Source organism: Aspergillus piperis, assembly GCF_003184755.1.
Source record: "Aspergillus piperis CBS 112811 unplaced genomic scaffold BO85scaffold_7, whole genome shotgun sequence".
In the NCBI taxonomy this organism is placed as follows: Eukaryota; Fungi; Ascomycota; class Eurotiomycetes; order Eurotiales; family Aspergillaceae; genus Aspergillus; species Aspergillus piperis.
The window spans coordinates 1,424,345-1,445,591 of NW_020291597.1; the positions used below are offsets into that span (position 1 = coordinate 1,424,345).

Genomic DNA, 21,247 nt, shown 5'->3' on the forward strand with positions numbered 1-21,247 from the left:
ATTTCCTTAAACGGCAAAATAGCCAGCTCCTTCACACTGACAAGATTGTGGTACTCTTTAGCGTACGAATACGAGGAGAGCCAGGCGGAGGCATCCGGGCCCGACCCGCACTTGGGTGTGTTTGACCAGGGCTTCACGTCTAGTCTAGAACGACGGGGATCGATGAGAGGAGGAGGATGTATAGATAGGGGTGGCGATGATTAGGAACAGAGTTGTTTCAATGTAAGTGACCTTGGTTCGTCGAGCACAAAATTCTTGAGAGGTAACCATATTGGACAGGGTCTTAAAAAGGGAATCGAAAGAAAGGTAAATCAATATAAGAATAGCTAGACATGACAAATAAAAACTAGAAGATAGGGCACGGAGTAGGTCACGACTGAGAGGATCTAAAGTAGTATGAACGCCTCGAAGCTGATTAAATTTGGACGCTATCTGATACTATGATACATATCTCCAGTTTACAAGGTAACCGCCTGGTTCATCGACGCGACTTCTACAGGCAGGCAGTGTTCACTTGCACAGAAGAACAAATGCACCGACCCTTCATTTTCTTCAGAGCAGCCCTTAGGAGTTAACGAAGATGGCAGCCATGACCAACCCATCATGGCATGCGAAATTGGCGAGATACTCAATCTCCGCGCCACGAGGGTTCAAAATAACCAAGGCAAGGACAAAAACCCCCTTTCCCTAGCGTAGCCCCTGGAGATTAACGTAGCTTTCACCGCATCCTAAATCAGTCTCGGTCGTCGAGAGCATGTTGTACGGCTTCCACCTGTGAAAGATAAGTTGCACGAGCAGCATCGGGATGGTATCGAACAGATACATAAAAATCTCATGCGAAACAAGGTAGCCGTCATGTCCTTGCACAAACTCAACAATTCGATAAACACATCTGAAGATGATGAGGGCAGCCATGATATAGAGGATGTAGAGCAGATTCCTCCACGGCCCACCTGGCACCCTGGTCGGGCTGCTGCGAATCCGCAATGAAAACTTGACCGACACATATAAGAAGAACCCGAAGAAGAGCAGTTGTATAAATAGGCCAAAGACGAGAATCTTCTGACCGATGTTGCCCAGGCCATTTATAGCCATCATTCCTCCACCGCTGCACTGTAGGAGGAAGGCGAGGACATCCCCAATCACAAAGAGTTTGGTCACTTTTGTCGGAGCGATTATAGAAAGTTCTGGTCGTTGGGTGCACCTGACGATTCGTCCGTAGCACATATAAATAGTGGCGGCGTAGAGTGAGGGTGGGAGCAGAATCAACAGGGATTGACTGATGTAGGGGCCGAGGCTATTGGGGTCTGTGGCAGAGACGGCGCGGCTTATGTATCCGAATGTCATCACTATTTTTTTCGTTCCTGGGTTAGTCAAGGATTATTTCCCATCTTCGAACTCGGCAGCTCTCTTGTGTTTTCCCAGGGATAAAGTCGAACGTACTGAAGGAGCCAACAATAAAGGCCGTGAAGAACCAGGCCCTGGCTCTCACGAATGCTTGCCACACATGGAGACCTGCGCTGATTCCGAATACCAATGCAAAAACAACACTAGCCGCTACACTTGGCTTGTAGTTGTAGAGCGAGTACCCATCATTACCATCAGCCATTGACGTTGCTGTCTGAGGAGCGATTCGTAGAATTGAAGTTTCCCAATATATAGCCTCAGATACTGGGTGTCTGAAATTGCCAACTAGATCTTCTCATGTAGGAGGGACTGCCGCTGACAAAATGAGAACAAACGAAGCAAAAGTCCTGGTCTGTCAGAGAAAGTTAAATAATGTGACGAAGCGCCAAACAGTAATAAGGGGCATGGCTGGCAGTAGGATTTTATGAATATAGTTGCGCCTAGAATACTGTGGAGCTGTGTAATCGTGAACGGAGTACATAGTATCAAGAATATCATTAGTTAACGAATACGAGCTGGCTGGGCGGCTATTTGGTGGAGTTTTGAATCCTAATGTTTGGATCCTGGCTTAAAACTTTATCTGTACTCTATTATTATACACCCAATTCGTCCGACCACACAATCTAGGCATGGCAAAGCTTGACTGTAGGACCGGAGCTCGCCCTGCTTGGCTTGCCTAGTAAGTGGGTTAATCTTATTTCGGGCCATTCTTCGACCTAAAAAGTAGATATTTTTGACAGTATCCTTCTCCTCAGTGTATCAGAATACTGCAAGAGAGCCCGCTAGGTTACAGATTTGAGTGCATACGATCAGTAACCGCACTGTACAGTATGTGTGCACTAGTTTGCCCTGTACGAGGCAATATATGAAACGAAAACGATTCTGTGGGTGGCTATGAGCAAGCTCATAAAGGCTACTCCACCTGAATAGTACGTACTAATAGGTAAAATTGACGATCAGTGGAAAGGGTTCCTGGAGATCCGCTGACGCGGAGCATGACCGACTTCGCATAAGCGGGTCTTGTTGGTTTACGCAGTCCATTGTGAGTACCATGGCTAAACGTCCCCTAGGTATAGTGTCTTCCTACTTGTATTTGTATTTGTGTATAGTGCTTACGAATTCTAAGCTTAAAACTGCGCTCCTGTCTTTCTCGGGTCTTACACGTGGAGCCGAAAGTAAATTGCAGGGCCAATGTTAAAAGACCATGTGCCATAACTTCCTTGAAGTTCAGTAATGTTTCTGGCCTATGGTTGGAGGAAAACCAGTATGGCATAGAATTAGGACACATTGTTCGCTTTCTTAATATCTGTCTGTGGCTCTATTGATGTCACTCTTCCACATTACTTTCTATCCAAGATATTTTTTTTAGTGTCCTTCGAGTCTCGGCTCAGAAGCCTCACCATGATTGCGTGTCAGCTTAACACTTATTATACTGAAATACTGGCTTATAACTATATCTTGTGATATGGAACCATTTGCTCTTGCAGGGTCTAAGCATCTTGTCGTTTTTTAAATGTCTAGCTTGGCTATCTACGCGTTAAATCCAGAGGACAGTCTTCCCCTTTACCATGACATTACCTGAGAAAGTTCTGCATGCACATGTTACTTCGTCCATCAAACGTTAAGGTCTATAATGTCAATGGATGTTTCCATGATCGGCTGCCAAATTTTCAGGAGCAGTGGTTCCCGTGCTTCTCCCTACTTGGTTTCCATAGTACCGCTCATTGCGACCACCTCTGTATTACCGATCTGGTAACGCTTCATTCAGTTACTCATCAATGTTTCTAGCATAACGTTCTTCGATCAGTCAAAACGACTCAAACAGCAACCTGAAAACCAAGATTGCTGATCTGGGGCCCCCGCCCCCCCACCTTTTTCCTCACTGGTAAGACGGATCAGCAAAATTAGCCTTTCAAACCAGAAGTCCGTCATATCCGCCTAACAGTTGCTACAGACGTGAGATATGGTGCCAAGCAGTATAGGCTAACGGGGCATCATGAATCGCTCTAGTCATGGCTGGAATTCTGACGAGAACAATCATTATGGGTCTCAGGCTTATGGACGTAAAGCCAGAAATGGCTGGCGCAAGTCCAACCGGAGACAATTATTCGCAGAGAATAGTATATTCCCGGATAAAGGGTAATGAAGTGAAGGAGACGAAGGGGAAGCGGAAAGGCTGTTTCAAAGGCACGAAAAGGTGAGTATCGAAAGGCACTACCCCGATGAAAGACTATCGGCATTGCCACATGTGCAGAGGTAAGGAGATTTTTGTTTCTGGCCGAGTCCTCCCGCATGCTCCCCCGTCAAAAGACATTTGCAGGGTAAACCAACACTGTCTCCTTTTTCTTATCATGGAGAGAATCTGGCGACTGACTCGGGACTGTCCGTGAACCCCAAAACATGGCAGACCAATGGAGTTGAGATTCCGGTCAAAGTTAGTGCATGACCGAGACCCCGGGGGAGAGCGGTTTGTTATATGAGGTTGCCATTTTCCGTCATGGTCACCCATGCTGGAATTGCATACATTTTGCGGTTAGTGACTCTCTCGGACCAAGGTGCTATTTACGTTGGAATTGCCCAAAACGTGAACAGCTCCTGTACCAGGGTTCCAGGGCACTTAAACACTGCCAGAAGCGGCATCACATAGGCGAGTCACTCACCATGGCCCAGTTCATGAGAAGCCCAGTGCTGACTCAGAAACACAAGCTGCAGTTGAGGCTTCACCTCTGGGGTTTCCCAAAGCAATATTGAGAACAAGTTAAGAGATGAAGCATATGTGTGGGTCTAATCAGGTTCACACCTCTAAGCCCACCTCGTTTACGACCCAAGACACATAGGGTCTCCAGGACTCATGCAGGTGATCCCAAATACTGCGCGCAACGCGTAAGCTCCAACCCTCCATCCACCAATGGTGCCTGAAATGATGCAGTACAAGGCAATAATGAGCTAGTATGACTAGTGCCATTGGGTCATTTTCTTTAAGAAGCTTCAGGTATTTGGATTCAAGGCCGAAAGGCCACCGTAGGGCCAATTCGACACGGCGCGGCTTATCTTGGTAGATCTCCATCATGTCTTTCAAATGACTGATAGCCGCACCGTAGCAGTCCACGTCATGGTCCCCAAATTGTCCGCCCCGAGTCTCATTGAGTGACTTCAGCTGGGACAGGGCAACCTCAACGGTTTCGGGTAGAGGCCAATGTTTGGTGTCATCCACTTGGGTGAACACATCCGCCAACTTCCCTTCTCTGACCCAGTTCCATGATGCGCCCAGAATCTCTCGAAGCCCTCTGCATAGTGTAAATGCCTGGATGAGGTCCTGTACAGAGTCATGGTCCGCCATGAGCGGAGAACAAGGAGGAATGGCGAACGCCAATTGCAGAAGTAAACTGGCAAATAAGAAGATGGGGTGGCTATTTTCACGGCTGATGGAAGGAAGGACAGGTCGGAATAAAGCGAGTGCTCGGTTTTGATGCTCCAATGCGATGGAGAAGTAGCGGGTCCTAGAGACGGGATCGCTGGTACGAGCGATGTGGAGAGCAGATAATGCTAGTAAGCCATGCAGGACAAATGGATACTCTAAGCCCTCCTTTGGTAACACCCATCGGTATAGATCTTCGAACTGCTGGTCGTGGGCCATGGTGGCGTATGTCGAAGAGCACCACTGCAGAAGTAGTTCCATATTGCTAAGATTTAGCTCGGGGGCTTGCGGAAGAGGGTCGCTGCTGCCCATCCAGCCTAAGGATGATGGAGTCGAAGACGTAGTGGGTGATTTGCGGCGACCAGACGAGATTTCGGTCTGTGGAGGCTGCATCCACTCATCCCTCGGAGCGTAGACACATTCAGTGCTGCGATTCAAACAATTGCTGCATTCCGGTTGACGCTCATCACACTGCAAGCGCAAGTGAGTAAGAAGACTGGTGAGACACCGTGGAACTAGATACAGTACAGCAGAGCTACAACACACGGTTGAACTGACATATACTGAACGCGCAGTGAGGCAAGGGGGAGCTAGCATGACAGTACCTTGACTCTTCGCCTTTTGCAGGCAATGCATCCATGACGAGACTTGCGATGTGACCGACGCGATGGCATTGTAGAAGACCGACCAATGGCAAATCCTGGCAAGGCCAAGAGCCAACGGCGAGGAAAAAGAAAAGCGGGAAAAGACAGAAAATATCATTTGCGAGATGGCATGAGCCGGTCGGTGATCTCATTCCCATCTTCATCTTTGGGGTCAACCCCTTCCCGTATCAGACTATCACGTGCGGTAAGGCTGAATCCGCCTCAACGGCGTTCCGAGCGCAGCTTTCGGCGTATAGCAACTACACTGTTCTCTTATATGCATGATACTGTACCCTATATTCTGTATACTGCTGGACACCTCCTCCCCAACCGTAGATATATAAAGTGACCGTTCCCTTGACTTATGGCTTCCAAATTACCTCCAGCTATGTATCCAGAGATAACAGTCATTCAAAAATAGCTTAAACCTCAGCCCTCGGGTATTCCCTTCTACGTAGATTTGCTACATTATAGAATCAGTATAGAATAGAATCTATTCGGTCACAGCATTTGAGTCCTACTCTCAGTACATGTCAACCTGGACTTCTGTTTGAGCCATTGATTCCTCCCAATGCTTCACGTAAGAAAATAAATGAAGGAAGGGACGAATAATCTCCAATCCATTGCACACAATGTCATTCCATTGGCTGAACAAAGAGCAGCCCAGGCGGGAGGCGGAGAAATGAAGTAAATCGAGGGGACTACTTACAGCAAACCAGTTATCATTCGCAGGTACAGGTCACACCAGGTCGTCTGTCTCAATAGCTTGGGCCTATCCTTGATCCGTGCCTGGGACTTTGCATCTTTAAGGCTCATGTTCAGAAAGCGTTCAGGGCAAGCTATTCTTAAACTAGTTACAAACCTTATAGGATACAGCGGAGGCCGATGGTAGAGATCTGATGGTGATGTGATTGAAGTTACGACTGCGGAGATCGTGCCTCAAATACTGTGAACAATGCTTAGCAGCAGGTTCATCCAGCCTTGAGTTTCATGCCATTTGCAGTTGATGTTTGTATAATGCACTTCATTATCATCACGCCAAACTAACCCACACAGAGTTGACGAAGGGTACCCTGATTGGTCGGACAGACGTTGCTAACAAAATCAACCTATGGAGTACTCTTCTTCGTCTACGCCGGATGCACCAGGTGGGATTTCAGACTGTGGCGGTAGACCGTCCATAGCCACCGTGGACCAACCAACAAGGCTGATTAAACGATCCAAGGGTCAATCGTGGGGTGGAGTAGAGTTTGTAAGAAAGGTGTCCAGAAATATGCCAGATACGAATACGATACCGTAATTTATCAGGGGAAAAGGTACAGAATTGAACGTGCCTTTTAAGCTTGTTTTGTGGAAGCAACCCAGAATTTGACCCAACAGCCTCTTCAGCATATATTCCCATGGATCGTGTCAGTCGTAGCTGTCCGTAGAAACATCCCTTTCCATTCCTTCGCCAAAGTTCCCTAGAGCGATATAAATAATACGAGTACGGTCAAATGACTTTCCGGGTCCCTGTGTGAAGGATCTTCTTGCCCTTTGAATCCAATACTATAAAGGGGGGATCATTAGACTAGCAGAAATGCCAACACCTTCTTCTATTACCTATCCCATTCAGAAAGCAAAGGGAAAGCATTCAACATGTCCAACGATGACTCTACTTGGACCTACTATCACTATGATCCTTCGTTACCAGCGGCCTTGATCTTCACGATTCTGTTCGGCATAAGCTCAGTGGTTCACACGATTCAAATGCTGCGTACACGCACTTGGTGCTTTATTCCTTATGTTATAGGGGGCTACTGTGAGCAATATGCCGTCCATATCCCCACAAATTCTCTCATTACCCCCAAGGGTGGAGAGAGTGGAGCCTCTTCGAGGACTAGTAGATAACTGACCATCATTGATTGATATCGTTTAGTTGAGTGTGTCGGATACATTGGCCGTGCTCAAGGACATTATGAGACACCAAATTGGACTTTAGGGCCTTATGTACTTCAAAGTCTTCTAATTCTCGTTGCTCCTGCCTTGTTCGCCGCTTCCATATATATGGTGCTGGGGAGACTTATTCTCATCACTAAGCATCCAGAATATGCCATTGTGAAACCCCGATGGTTGACGAGATTCTTCGTCTCCGGAGATGTAATATCTTTCCTTGTCCAAGCGGCCGGTGAGTCTATGGTTCCTTACGTTTCTTCATAACAATAAGCCTTTTGTTGATCTGCTTTCCCTTATAATTTATCCTACTTTCCCTCGCCCACCTATCACTGCCTGTATTATTACACGTATGCTGACGTTATAATGAATTCAGGTGCCGGACTCATGGTTACCGGAGCGAACGGGATGAGGACGGGTGAAGATGTTGTGATTGCCGGCCTGTTCATCCAGATCGCCTTCTTTGGACTGTTCATAGTCACCGCTACCGTGTTGCTTTGGCGTATGCAGCGCAACCAGTCTGCTGCACGGCTCACTATCCCAGGTCTTCCATGGCGAAAGAACCTGCTAGTGATGTACGCCGCCTGCCTTCTTATTATGGCGCGGTTAGTCTTTCGCGTTATCGAGTATATTCAAGGGAACAACGGCTACCTACTCCGCCACGAGGCCTTTCTCTACGTCTTCGACGGGGCCCTCATGTTCATGCAGATGCTGCTCTACAATATGTGCCATCCGAGTGAGCTGATCTCCACAGGAAAGACGGCAATTTTGCCGAATGGCCAGTCTAGCAGTGTCCGCTTGCGCCCGTTCTTTGTGTAAGCTACTGCGAAACGACGGGAGCAAAATAAGTAAAAGATACAAAAACTAAGTGGCAATTGAGAGGACCGCCGGGGAGCAAGAGTCAATCTTAGAACACGGTCTTTGCTTCGGCGTGGTGTACAATATCCTTGAACGAACATAGAGATGCTAGTATTAAACTGATGTACTTAGTATTATACCCAGAATATGATGGCCCTCCCTACATAAAATACAAATGGTTCAAAGCTCAGCAGAGTCAATTACTAATGTGGGCTTGCACAAAGCTATCTCAATATAGCGGTAGTCTTTTATGATCTGTTCAATCACATGAGAATCCCCGTAGAAACTTTATGGACAAATTGCAGGTATGATTTCCCGTCACAAAGTGTCCGAAATTCTGAGAGGTAGCAAGGCCTGTGTGGCTGTATCGCTTGCCCATATTACGTCTGTTGTCAAGGCATGCGAGTTATGAAAAGACTTATTACATTCTTGGTGTAGTAACAACGGCTAATGTCTGATGTGAGAGATGAGTAGCCTGATAATCAAGCAGAAGACCCATACTGCCTTGCACAGTAGGCCTCGTACGACCACTTGATCAACTTATGTCTACTGTGCTTCTTCATTCTCAATGTCTTATTCTCATCTTTCTCAAACAGATTCCTAGGTACCAAATTTTCTATTTTGTCGCTAATGGAGCAAGTGGGGGCGAGAGAAGGATATAAACGAAAGAAAACCTACATTTATCCTCTTATTGAGAGGGTTGGCTATTCTGCCCAAAAGGGAAATAACGGCAGATGTTGTAGCTAGACCACTTCTTCACAAGACCCATGCAATAGTTACCCACTTCCTACGAGTTAGTTTTAGCACGACGCTCTATCCATAATTTTTCCATACATTCTTATTTGTCTGGGAATAAAACCGTACGGGTCAATCAAGTGTAAACACAGAAAATATCTCAAGTCTGGTATTTGTACACTAACCAAATCAGACCATCTTTGGCTCCCAGAGGGGAAATTGAATATGTAAATCAGTTCTATCGATCACCTTAGGAGGCCTGATCGGTGTGGCGTTGGCACCTCCTAGAATATATCTCTAACCACCTTATAACTACGGCGAACAGCAAAGAAACTCTAGGTCATTCCACGCGCTGAAGGCACCTAGGCGAGGGTGTGGCATACTAGACGGATGGACGCATTTGCTACCCGCTCCTTCTGTAGCGTCCGCAGAATATCAGGCCCAACCCTATGCCGAGGGCGATGCTCACCCAGAAATGTGCTGACCACGGTATGTGGGTATTTCTTTGCGTTTCCGGAATGGGAATTACTGACCGCCCGTATTCGTTCTCTAATGCGTTTATGGCTTAGCCTCAAACTCCAACCTAAAACTTAAAAACGAAGCGGGTAATAATAGTCATGCTCTGTTATCTCTGATTGGCCATGATCATTCGTCTGATGCCTTTGGTTTCTTATCTGACCCAGAACGTGTTAAGGGGACATGTAAATCTCTTTGCTATCGTATCCTATGGACATACGGCGTCCACTACTATCAATGCTGTACCACAACCGGCCCGTCATTTCGTAAAACTGGATACTGTCTCTCACTGGGTAATTAGATATAACAAGAGAAAATTGAAGCAATATACCCAGACGCCACATTCCGCCGATCCTCTGGAGCCCGGCTATTCCTATATTTTCACAATGTTGATCGGTAACATGGAACTGAATACAAAATTCTCTGCAAAGCTAGAGACTATGAAGGGACCCGCGAGGCCTTATCGATTACGGTCTCAAGCTACTTTTGCTGAACGACAAGGCTTTCATCCTCCAGCGCTCCCGCCCACGGTTGACAGCATAATCTCCCTGTAAATGGCCTGTTGGAATGGGGTATAGGATGCTTCGTTACAGCGTTCAAATTAAACTTCCCTTATTGGTAGTATATCTGGAAATATGGTTTACGTCTGCCCTTACAATGCCTCACTAAGCCGGCCGCCGGACATCTGAAACGGGAGGACTGAGATGTCACTTCGCTTTGAGTTTTCCTTTTCTAGTACAGTGAACGATAAAAGCTTAGAGACATCATATTCAAGCTCTGATGATATTCTAAATCATCGCGGAGGGAAGTACATGGCCCTGCAATTCTGGGCACTAAACGATAACGGCGCAAAGCTCGAAGACATTCAACTTGAAAATATTGCAATTATACACTAGATACTCGATATCCACATTTGCTTCTACTTTGAGTATACTGTCACAGGTTATAGACCTTGGATCGGGGTGGCACAAGAATCGCGGCTCAACGTGCATATTTGACTCGCTTCGAACGGAATGCCGGCTCCTTCTCAGAATGCACGGTGTCAGAAAGGCAGTTAATATAAAACGCAGTTGATATATTGAGATAATCTTATGCTTATCGCAGCCAAGATGCATCGTTGTTAGATCCTCAGATCGATCTGCAAATTCCATGGGGCACTGAAGGATATCTTGCGGCCACTTATGTCACGACAGTAATGGGTTCATGCATCTTAAACCAACTTGCCCCGCATTTTCTTCGCAGAGAAGCAAAATTGCGCCTGGGCAATTCAATTGAGTATGTTGACGAGCAGGGACAAGTTGACTTTTACCCTTTTGACGCCACTCTACATATTATTAGAAGCTAGGGGAGATATCTCCGCCAGCTGGCCGAATAGCCAGAATATGTTATTTTTGGTGCAGCTGTTAGCCCGGATACACAAAATACCGTTATGGTAGTGAATAGAAAGGGTATACGCTTATATAGAAATCCGAAGCACATAAGATAGATGTGACCATTAAGAGGGCAATATGTGGACTTTACCGTGGTACGGGATGAAAATGTTTAGATGATCAGCCCCGTGGCGCCAACATGACTGCTTTTTCTGCCTTCCTAGAATATGTTTAAATGAAAGGATTCCAAAGCCAAAGGAGTCATCACCAGCAAGGCCAAAGGGTCAGAGTGACCGCCAGTACGCAATAATACAGATTAGGCACCTTGGGAGAGACTGGGTAGTAAACCCATGGTAATGATCACCCTGGTTCAGGGTGGAAAACCGATATTCTCTGGGGTCGTCATCGGTACAATGGCAAAATCCTCACCGCTATTACGAACACGAATACGATAATGATGTGAATGAGTATCCTCAATCAGCGGTGGCATGTGGCGTCCAAAAGATTCCTGTCTAGATGGGTCTTTCCTATCATCTATTTAAATGAGGGGTTGGCACCCCCCTCAAATTACAGGAGAAAGGAGTCAAATCGTTCGGACAAATACTCCACGGCCTGATGTTTATTTTCCGATTCAGCCCATGGGCAGTTCTTGCTCTGACTTCTACAGTATGCTGCTCAAGGGCTGGCAGCAACGACCAATTCTCCGGCAACATTGATCCCGGAACATTCCTAAGCCCATCAGCGGTCACACGGCCTCGATTTCGATACTGGCTTCCTGATCCCAGCGTTGATGAGCAGACCATGAGAGACGACATAAAGTCAGCCGCAAATGTGGGAGCGGGAGGCGTGGAATACTTGCCTTGGTATAACGCCGGTGGTTTCCTTGGTCCTGCTCCTCCAGGGGACGACTGGGGCAGATACGGAGTTGGCACACCTGCATTTAACAGACTGTTCCAGGCTGCTCTAGAAGCCCATCGGGATGCTGGTACGGTGATGGACTTTGCCATCGGACCCAATCAAGGGCAGGGTGTACCGGCGGATCCCAATGACGAAGGCCTGCAGTGGGACTTGGTACGTCTACGAGAAGTGATAAATGACTGAAAAGCTCTATCACAATATCCTTATTATTTATCTTTTCACCGCAGTGAAAGGAGCTCATCTACCTTGGAATTGTGAAGCTGACGTTCCCACCTTCTTTTCTCTTACCATCAGGTACCATTATCGACAGCGATTCCTGCCAATGGAACCTTTGCTGGGATCATTCCGGGATGGGGGACCGGTGAACTACTTGCGGTCATTTCGGCCGAAGTGTTGGAAAGAATTGATAACTCCACTGCGTCGTCCGCTGCTCATGTTCCCCACACTCGTCTGGTTGTCAAAGAATCTTCGCTCACGGATCGAACTGATGAGGTGTCTTCCACTGGACATCTGTCTATCACCTATCCCACGAGATCCAGCCAACGCACGTACTGGCTGTTCGCATTCTATCAACGCTTGACCCAGGATCAAAATTTGATATTCACGTCGAATGAAACGGACGCGATTGTTGAAAACGGAGCATACATGGTTGATCATTTTAGTTCCCGAGGGGCCGAGACGGTGATCAATTTCTGGGATAAATACGTCCTGAGTGAGAATGTGAGATCCCTGCTTGCTGAAGCGGGAAACTATGGTAAGAATGGCCCAAGGTAGCATGACTCCTCTAAATCCTGTCTAATATGCTTTATAGCCTGGGAGGACAGCATCGAAATCGAATCGAATATTTCCTGGTCCAGGTCCCTTCCGACCCTGTTTGAGCAGAAGCATGGATACAATCTCATCAAATATTTGCCCTTGATAATGTTTGACAACAATAATATTGCCATCCAGTCAAGCAATCCGGGGCCCGTCCAGTGCGTTACGGACACGTTCGACGAAGGGATTCGCTACGTCAACGATTTTCGCGAAGCACTGGTGGAGGGATACAGTAATTATTTACAAAGACTGACAGAATGGGTGACAACAGATCTCGGCCTGCAGATGTCAGTACAGCCCGCCTACAACCTTCCCATGGATATGGAGGCGACTGTTCCCGTAGTAAACGCACCCGAATGTGAGAGCCTTGGATTCCAGGACAATATTGATGGTTACAGGCAGTTCTCTGGACCGGCTATACTGGCGGGCAAGAGGATCGTATCCAACGAAATGGGCGCCGTGTCCATGGCTGCATTCCGGTACCAAATCTCTAGCCTATTGTGGTCTATCAACCGCGCGGTCGTGGGAGGCGTCAATCAGTTTGTCATTCATGGTCTGTCCTATACTGGGAACTACTGGGCAACAACATGGCCAGGCTATACCGCATTCTCATATTTCTACGGTGAATTGTGGTCCAATAAACAGCCGGCCTGGGATCATGGCTTCGCCGACTTCCTGGGATACGTGAGCCGGCTTCAATTCAGTCAACAAGCAGGTCCTCTGAAGACGGATATCGCTGTCTACAACAAGCAGTCTGCCACAGACCCTAGCTTCCGCTGGCACGCAGGAAATATGACTCGGCTGATTGATGCAGGTAAGCGAGGCATCTTTCTCCGTTATCAGCTGCCCACTCACCTTTGCTGACATGTTTGTCGTAGGCTATAGTTACAACTACCTATCCCCTGAAAACTTGGACCTTGAGCAAGCATATGTCGGGAACATGACACTTGGACCGGACAGCCCAGCTTACAAGGCCCTACTTATTTACGGCACATCAAATGTAACATACAAGTCCATCAGTAAGATTCGACACTTCGCAGAGGCGGGATTACCGGTCATCTTAGTTGGCAGAGATCCGCCCCAATACGCCACTGCTAGCGCTCCTAGTCACGCAATCTTCACAGAGGCTATATCTGAGCTGAAACACACCAAGAACGTCTTTGCGGTCTCCGAAGGCGAGCTGATTGGAAGGTTAGCTTCTCTCAACCTGGATCCTCGAATTCGAGTACAAACCAACAGCACCTGGTACACGACCTGGCGTGAGTCAGTCAGGGAAGATGTCCAGTTCGCATTCGTCTATAATGACGGTGATGCCAGCACTGGCCACCTTGTGGTGTCCAGCGACAAAACCCCACATCTTCTTGACATGTGGACTGGGCTTTGTAAGCCGATACTTGAGTACCATCAGGCTAACGGCAAAACCCTCATTCCTCTCGCACTTGAGGCAAATCAGACTACTTTGATCGCTTTTAGCGGGCCTTCCGTTCAGTGGTTACGTGCACCGGCGATTCACGCGATTCAGGCCCCTTCCACGATCCAAGGGTACGAGTTTGAAAAAAACTCCTCCGACTCCCTTGAGCTTCATGTCACCGCTGGACCGATTGACCGGCCTCTTGTCCTCTCCGACGGCCGAAACTACACCTTCCCTCCTGGCGAGAGAGTAGGAAAGAGTTTCAGTCTCGGCAACTGGTCCCTCACGGCGGAGCACTGGGCCTCTCCGGCCAACTTGTCCGATGCCTCCCAGATCGCTTATAAGTTTAATACCACCCATCACTTAGACGCTCTCGTCCCATGGACTCAGATACCAAGCCTCACGAATGCATCTGGACTGGGGTATTACAGTACCAGCTTCGATTGGCCACCCCACACGGGCTCGGCAGACGGTGCATATATCCTGCTCCCTAAGGTCCTGCATACTCTTCGTGTGAAGGTCAACGGCCACCAAATACCACCACCCGACTACAATGCACCCAAGTTAGATATCGGCTCTTACTTGCAGAAGGGGCGAAACGAAGTCGTGATTGAGGTTCCCACCGTAATGTGGAATTATATTCGAAGCATCTTTGATCGCATCGTAATGGCAGGTTATCCACCGCTTATTAGCCTCACCGATCCCAGGCACTTGCCGGAGCCCGTCAACACAGGCCTCAGTGGAACCGTGCAAGTCGTACCGTACGTGAAATGGCGTGTCAACCTTTGAGTTGTTGAGAGGATTCGGTTGAACAATCAGGTGCAATAGTCGGCTTCCCGCTGCCTGCTGGAAACGCACCGATCCTTCTTGCTAAGATAGATAGCAAGAGACAAAGATACTTATAACTCATGTACCAAGGACTAAAAATTTGCGTTTAGCCGAATTGGGGTTGCTAAGCAGTTGCGGTTACTGGACCAACAAGAAGAACTCCCGTAAGAAGTGTCTAATCTCGGAAGCCAACCAAACGAGAGGGTATAGAAGGACAGGGCACTGGTAATGCCGTGGCCCATGCGTTCCTTTCCACGCTATCGGTAAGTTTGCTGCTCAGCTTCCGAGGCTCTAATAATGATGAAAGCCAACGGCCCACTGTATGAGCTCACTAGCTAGAAGTGATATCTGTGCTGCTTGAGTAGTCGGCAACCAGAACAGGAGCATATATTTCCAGCCCTGTCTCTCAACTCGTGGGACCATGTAAGTAGAAATGCTAGAGACACCGTAGCCTGTTATCAATGTTCTCGTCTAATTTCTAAATCTGAGACTAGAACGTTACCCCATGCAGCGTCCAGATGGCCTTCTACTCAACACTAGATCGGGATAGAAATTCAGCCAGTTATGCCGTACCCAAAAATCACTTTGGCCCAAACAATCAAGCAGATTCTTATTCGATAAGGACCAGGGGACCTAAAATGCTTTAACCACGTACGGCGTTATGAAAGACATTGGTAAATGAAGGGGAAGTATGGATAGGGTATCCAGCAGACATCAGCATCCCGTCCAGACTCCCATAAACGAAATGGTGCCGACTATATAAACCCCCAACTCATAGCAAGTATGCCCCACGTAGAAACAATTATCCCTCCCTCCCAGGAAACCGACAACACGACTCCCCACAAAGACACTTCTTGCTCAACTGGCGCCAATAATTATCCGAATAGTCGACAGTGATTTCAGTCCCTGTCATAATGCCCCGCGAGACCACGATTATGCGCTCCATGCCCCTCCAGTAAAACCGTTGAAACTGGCTGTTTGGTCGACACGAGTGATTGATGAATCGGGTAAAATTGCCCATCTGCCCCTGGTATATTTGGTATGTACGACCTCGTGAGCCACCCAGCATTACGTCTACTCCTTCTATGCCGTTTGTAATGAGGCCGGTGAATTCCCCTATGACGGTCCCGCGATCGAAGTTCTACTTCTGCGTCAGTAAGTTATCAAAGAAAGGATGCGTGATGCTCAGGTAAAGGAAATAGATCACTCACACAGCGCGCAATGACACCATTGTTCTTCCCAGTCGACGTGCGAAATACCTGAACCGGCACCGGATGATGAACACCACCAAATAGCGCTGGGAAGCACAAGCATTGATTCTTCTCAATCTCATTTGACTGTCTTGATTTGCATACAAGACACAGATCGGGATCTAGCTCCGAGACATGACGTGGATCCTGATCTCCAAATACAGCGTGATCTAGTACACACACGTCAATGAACTGGTACTGAAACCCTTGAGGAAGGTTGAGATGCGCGTATGTCGAAGCCAGAGGGACAGCTGCATCCTCAGACATGGTTACCCACTCATGCGGATGGCCGTGATATGCGATGGACGTATCTTGCCTGATAACTTGCAGCAGGTCCCGCCATCCCGGGTGAAGAGTATCGGCCGCTACCTCGAAGCTAGATCGTAGATGCCGTAGGCGGGTAAACAATCCTTCCCCGAACTCCGTGCGATATTTGCAGAATCGATATATGCCGGTACTTGCGAATATGAGACATGCCCAGCCGCCTGTGTCCTTGATTTCTTTGTAACCGCGCCAGATAGCCCTATGTATGCATTAGTAATGCAATCAGTCGATGAGAGAGGCGAAAGAAGTACATTCGATTACGAAGATCCTTTTCCTTCCAATCGAGAACCATGCAAGCCTCCTTCAGAACCATCATTCGCGCATCTGTGATTGATAGTTGGGGCTTCTCTAGTCGGATAACGGCAACGCGTGCTTCGAAACATTCTACCCAGTATGCTTGGACGATCATTTCCAGAGCACGGGAAGATTGGCTTTGGTTGTAGTATTTCAGACATAGGGTATTGATCTCGCGAAAGACCTTCTCCTGTTAGTCAAGTTCATGTTAATGCTCTCGGGACGGTTACCTCAAGACTGACACCGGTTCGGATGTCCGTATTGGATTGTATGATCTGAATCTGTTAGCCTTTGAATCATACTTCCTCTCCTGACAGGATCATACCGAAGGCAGACGACTCAGCTTTACAGGCGAATGTAACTGTCGCCATATCCCTGCTATAAGCTTATCGGCCGAGGTCGGTTCCAGAACAGGCAACGAATACTCCTGCCGTGGGTTCTTTCGTTGCGGAAAGCGGGTGTCACTGTGGACCTGTCGCACAGAAGGCTTGGATCCACTGGAATCGGCAGCGGCTGCTGAGGATAAGCTTTCGTACTCACAATCAACTGATCTGTCTGGATGAATGGTGGTCGCCTTTGCTGGTCGAAGTGCGCTTATGGTCTTGCGTCGCTTGTTGGGGTAGCTCTGAGCGTCCCCGTTATCACGGCATTTGTTGGAGTCGATCGTGGTAGTAGCATATTCTGTGCTAATCTGTAAAACCTGTTACTTGAATCATTGTACTATTGGGCACCAAGTAAGCCTACCCTGGAGTCAGGCGTTGAGACCGGAGTGGGAGGCAACGGCACTGCCTTCCCACTTCGAAGATCAATGTGTCCCTAGGCAAAGTCAGGCAAGGTCGGAATCGTCGGTGAAAATCTGATATTTACCAAGATTAACCTGCTTCCTTGCGCTGAACTTGTCTCTTTATGGACTAATGAAGCTTCAATTCTGAGGTAGAGCTGCGAGACGCCATCTTCTTCTGAGCCACCGTCCTTACTTGCACGCTTCTGCTTCCTATCCAGACTCTGCCGGACAGCCTGTACGGCCGACTGAAGATGCGCCGGAAAGATTGGGTTTTGAAGGATGTTCGACAACTGTGAAACAAGGGGTAGTGCTATAGAGTCCATTATACCTCAACAATAGCTTATTACTGAAGATACTGAGATCATACTATTATGAAGAGGGTCTTTACTCGGCTGTCGGCTACCTCTGGGATGCCAAGAAGGGCAGATTCTGCTCGGGCAGAATTGCTGACTAATTTTCTCTCATCGCTCAACCCAGTTATCCAAGATAGTTCTTTGCTCTAGCGAGGTGGACAGGACGATAGTATATATTTAGAATGAGTAGGTCAGATAGCAGGTAAACTTAGTGTGAGGTCTTGCTCTCTACAAGGCTGCGACCAGTATGTTGTGTTGACGCATCATCAAAGGGCAGTTGACCGTCCACGCCAACATGAGAACTTTCCCTCTCGGCCCTACAAAATCGGCTAAATCGGTTGGGACATGTGTAAAAGCGAAAGGATTTTGAAGTCTGGTACAGGCCCAGTAATCATTAGTATAAATAAGAGACCGTCTTTTCCTACCGTCCCTGTCCTATACATGACAATAATCAAACCACCATGCCCGACACCAAGTACCTCAGTAGGCAGAGTCCATATACTTACTCTTATAAGGAGCGGACAGGATGGAGACGCTTTCGTGTCCTGAATCCATGCAGAGGCATGTATTACGATGTCCGCCGGCGACTACCCTACTACTGGAGTGATGTTCGAGATGCGCTCACTTATCGAACCATTGCAAGTACAATTCGCATATACTTCGTTAAGTAGGCTCTAGGTCCCTGAATACGCCACTTTGGTATTATTCTTTCTAACGAATTCAGTATTCTCCCTGCTATCGCCTACACACTGGATATGTATCGCCGAACCGGAGAGTTCTACGGCATCAACGAAGCGCTGTTTTCCTCAGCACTCGCAGCTATGGTGTTCAGCGTCCTGGGCGCACAACCACTTACTATTGTCGGTATCACTGGACTAATATCGCTGTTCAACTACACCATATATGATATTATAGTCATATACGAACCCGCCATATACGCTAACTTCATGTGCTGGATTGCTATCTGGGCAGCGATCTTTCATTGGATTGTTGCTGTGTGCAACCTCTGTGACTATATGCGCTATGTGACCGACTTTTCATCTGAGTCATTTGGTGCATATGTTGGGATTATCTATTGCAGTAAGTCTGATGGAGACTATTATCTTGCAGGGATTAGTACTAAGCCGAGCAGTAAAGGGCGTCGAAGAGCTCGTTAATGAGTTTACTGTCTACGGGCCAACTGCAGGCTTCATGAGTTGCATCATTGCCATTCTGTACTTCTTCACAATATACGGACTTGAGTTGCTGGGCTCAAGCACAATCTGCCGACCATGGTTTCGTGGACTAATGGCTGATTATGCTTATGTTGTAAGATTTACCCCTTATGGAATTCTGATGACCTTACACTCACTCTCGACCAGATTGGAACCATCTTCTGGGTAGGATTCGCACATATCCCTGGCAACCTCAAGGAGACCGGTATCTCATTCGTGCCCATAACTCGGGCATTTTATCCGACACAGCCGCGTGGCTGGCTGATTCATTTCTGGGAGTTGGATACAAGGTGGGTCTTCGCAGCCCTACCTTTCGGATTCTTGGTCATGCTGCTCTTCTATTATGACCATGTAAGTCAATCAATCCCCAGTCAACATGACATTTACTTTCCCGATTTACGATACTAACCCCGAAACAGAATGTCAGCAGCCTCGGTGCTCAAAGCAGACAATACCCCTTAAAGAAACCAGCCGGCTTCCATTGGGACTTCTTCCTCTTAGGCTGCACCACCTTCATCGCCGGAATCACCGGCATCCCAATGCCGAACGGCCTCGTCCCACAGGTACAACCCCAACTCACTTTTTTTCCCACGTACACAAACCCCATAATAAACAATCTACCAACTCAGGCCCCCGTCCACACCACGTCCCTAACCGTCACCCAAACAACCCTCCACATCATCCCCACCTCGAACCCAGACGACCCCGAATGCACCGAACTCTGCCATCCCGTCACTACCCCCACAGCCGTAATCGAGCAACGCATCTCCCACTTCCTCATGGGCCTGGCCATAATCGGCACCATGACAGGTCCCCTCCTGATAGTCCTACACACCATGCCGGCCGCCGTGTTTGCGGGTGTCTTCTTCATAGTAGGCTGGGGCTCCATTGAATCGAACGGTATCCTGCAAAAGATCATCTTTCTACTTCGGGAGGATCGGTTCATTCCGCGGAATGAGAATTTACTCGGTGTTCCGAAGCGGAAGATTGTTCTTTACGTGATGTGGCAGGTTGTGGGGGTCGCTGCGTGCGTGGCTATCTCTCAGACTATTGCGGCCATAGGGTTCCCAATTCTGATTATAGGGTTGATTCCGTTTCGGGTGTGGGTTATGCCGAGGTGGTTTGGAGCGGAAGAGTTGGGGGTGTTGGATGGGTTGACGGCGGATGGGGAGGCGGTTTTGTGTAGTTTGGGGGGTCCACCTAGTTTTCCTGAAGAGGAGAGGATGGTGGTGGAGGGTGAGAGGCAGAAGGGTGGGGAGTGAAGGGGGAGAGCTTGCTCCGCTATGAGGCTGGATATAGTGCGAACAAGGGCTACTATATAATATAGGGTTTGTCAAGACGCGATATGCAGAATGACAGGATATATCATGTCTATCTTCAGACCCCCCAAACATTCCGCAGAGATATATTACATGAACTTTGCGTTGTTATCTCTATATTCTAACAGCCAGGCCCTGCTGTATTCATAACAAGCTCGTATTAGATTGAATCAATTCATTCAACGCCCATACTCTCAACAAAGCCGGGCACAATGTCCAATCCGACCATGTCAGGCAAGCTTTCCCATATACTGGGGTCCCATATCCAGTCCTGCCCGAAATCTGAGCAGTTAATCCCAAAGAAAAGATGTTTTGATTCACCCGTACATGTACGACTGCTATTATCCACTCTGTTGCGCGGGGTTGTGGCTGGCTGCGATGTGCGCACCGCTGCATTAACGAGAATTTCCAGCAGAACTGCGTAGTGCCTAGACATGTGGATATCGTCTGGGGCATTTTACTTGATGCCATCAATAACCTTCAAAATAAGACTTATTGAACTGCCGTCAACTTCTTCATTTCTTCTGAGGGTGGCCTGAGAATCAGTAGTATCGAGAATGAGGCAAAAGCTTGAAACTTGCCTTGAGTAGATATATCGAGGCGCAGAACATGTATAGCCAGCATCGAACAGGGGCGATCCTAAAACATTTGACTGATTAGAAGGTTTGGACGACGAGTTCGAGCATGTTTACTGAATCCTCAATTGCCTCTTCAGCAAATTGCGATAAATGGATCAAATAAGAATCTGTGGGACAGACTCTGGACAATGTCTCAAACGTGTGCGCAGCAGAACTGAGTCCACATAGGCGGATGTAGTATTACTCAATGTCAAGACAGGCTCCACGAAAAGAGATAT

At 47.8% G+C, this 21,247-nt stretch overlaps 7 protein-coding genes across 7 annotated transcripts; 3 read left to right on the forward strand and 4 right to left on the reverse strand.

The window, feature by feature from the left end:
- Positions 1-687: 687 nt before the first annotated feature.
- Positions 688-1,609, reverse strand: BO85DRAFT_458905 (RTA1 domain-containing protein; the record flags this gene model as incomplete). Its single annotated transcript, XM_025661615.1, has 2 exons — positions 688-1,349; positions 1,444-1,609. The coding sequence occupies 2 exons, from the start codon at positions 1,607-1,609 to the stop codon at positions 688-690; spliced, it is 828 nt and encodes a 275-aa protein (XP_025516691.1).
- A 2,570-nt stretch (positions 1,610-4,179) lies between these two features.
- BO85DRAFT_281335 (Zn(II)2Cys6 transcription factor domain-containing protein) lies at positions 4,180-5,544 on the reverse strand. Its single transcript, XM_025655202.1, has 2 exons — positions 5,431-5,544; positions 4,180-5,296 (listed from the first exon to the last, which is right to left on the reverse strand). The coding sequence occupies exons 1-2, from the start codon at positions 5,497-5,499 to the stop codon at positions 4,202-4,204; spliced, it is 1,164 nt and encodes a 387-aa protein (XP_025516692.1). The 5' UTR covers positions 5,500-5,544; the 3' UTR covers positions 4,180-4,201.
- Positions 5,545-7,107: 1,563 nt separating this feature from the next.
- Positions 7,108-8,220, forward strand: BO85DRAFT_458907 (RTA1 domain-containing protein; the record flags this gene model as incomplete). Its single annotated transcript, XM_025661616.1, has 3 exons — positions 7,108-7,270; positions 7,388-7,636; positions 7,778-8,220. 3 exons carry the CDS (start codon positions 7,108-7,110, stop codon positions 8,218-8,220), a joined length of 855 nt encoding a protein of 284 aa, XP_025516693.1.
- A 2,798-nt stretch (positions 8,221-11,018) lies between these two features.
- BO85DRAFT_458908 (uncharacterized protein) lies at positions 11,019-14,814 on the forward strand (the record flags this gene model as incomplete). Its single annotated transcript, XM_025661617.1, has 5 exons — positions 11,019-11,050; positions 11,570-11,951; positions 12,093-12,552; positions 12,610-13,428; positions 13,493-14,814. The coding sequence occupies 5 exons, from the start codon at positions 11,019-11,021 to the stop codon at positions 14,812-14,814; spliced, it is 3,015 nt and encodes a 1,004-aa protein (XP_025516694.1).
- Positions 14,815-15,655: 841 nt separating this feature from the next.
- On the reverse strand, positions 15,656-17,828 carry BO85DRAFT_458909 (SET domain-containing protein; the record flags this gene model as incomplete). Its single annotated transcript, XM_025661618.1, has 7 exons — positions 15,656-15,994; positions 16,065-16,626; positions 16,679-16,911; positions 16,964-16,996; positions 17,047-17,412; positions 17,466-17,537; positions 17,589-17,828. 7 exons carry the CDS (start codon positions 17,826-17,828, stop codon positions 15,656-15,658), a joined length of 1,845 nt encoding a protein of 614 aa, XP_025516695.1.
- A 491-nt stretch (positions 17,829-18,319) lies between these two features.
- BO85DRAFT_437913 (anion exchange family protein) lies at positions 18,320-20,334 on the forward strand (the record flags this gene model as incomplete). The annotated part of the gene is made up of 6 exons (XM_025658645.1): positions 18,320-18,525; positions 18,583-18,938; positions 18,976-19,166; positions 19,220-19,423; positions 19,492-19,635; positions 19,702-20,334. The coding sequence occupies 6 exons, from the start codon at positions 18,320-18,322 to the stop codon at positions 20,332-20,334; spliced, it is 1,734 nt and encodes a 577-aa protein (XP_025516696.1).
- Positions 20,335-20,489: 155 nt separating this feature from the next.
- On the reverse strand, positions 20,490-21,240 carry BO85DRAFT_448784 (uncharacterized protein; the record flags this gene model as incomplete). Its single annotated transcript, XM_025660018.1, has 1 exon — positions 20,490-21,240. A coding segment is annotated over exon 1 (257 nt), but the record flags the coding sequence as incomplete, so codon positions are not given.
- Positions 21,241-21,247: the final 7 nt, after the last annotated feature.

Coding starts and splice junctions, on each gene's coding strand:
- BO85DRAFT_281335 (XM_025655202.1), bottom strand. CDS start 5,499: ATGCCATCGCGTCGGTCACATCGCAAGTCTCGTCATGGATGCATTGCC. Junction 5,297..5,430: donor GCAAAAGGCGAAGAGTCAAG/GTACTGTCATGC, acceptor TTGCGCTTGCAG/TGTGATGAGCGTCAACCGGA.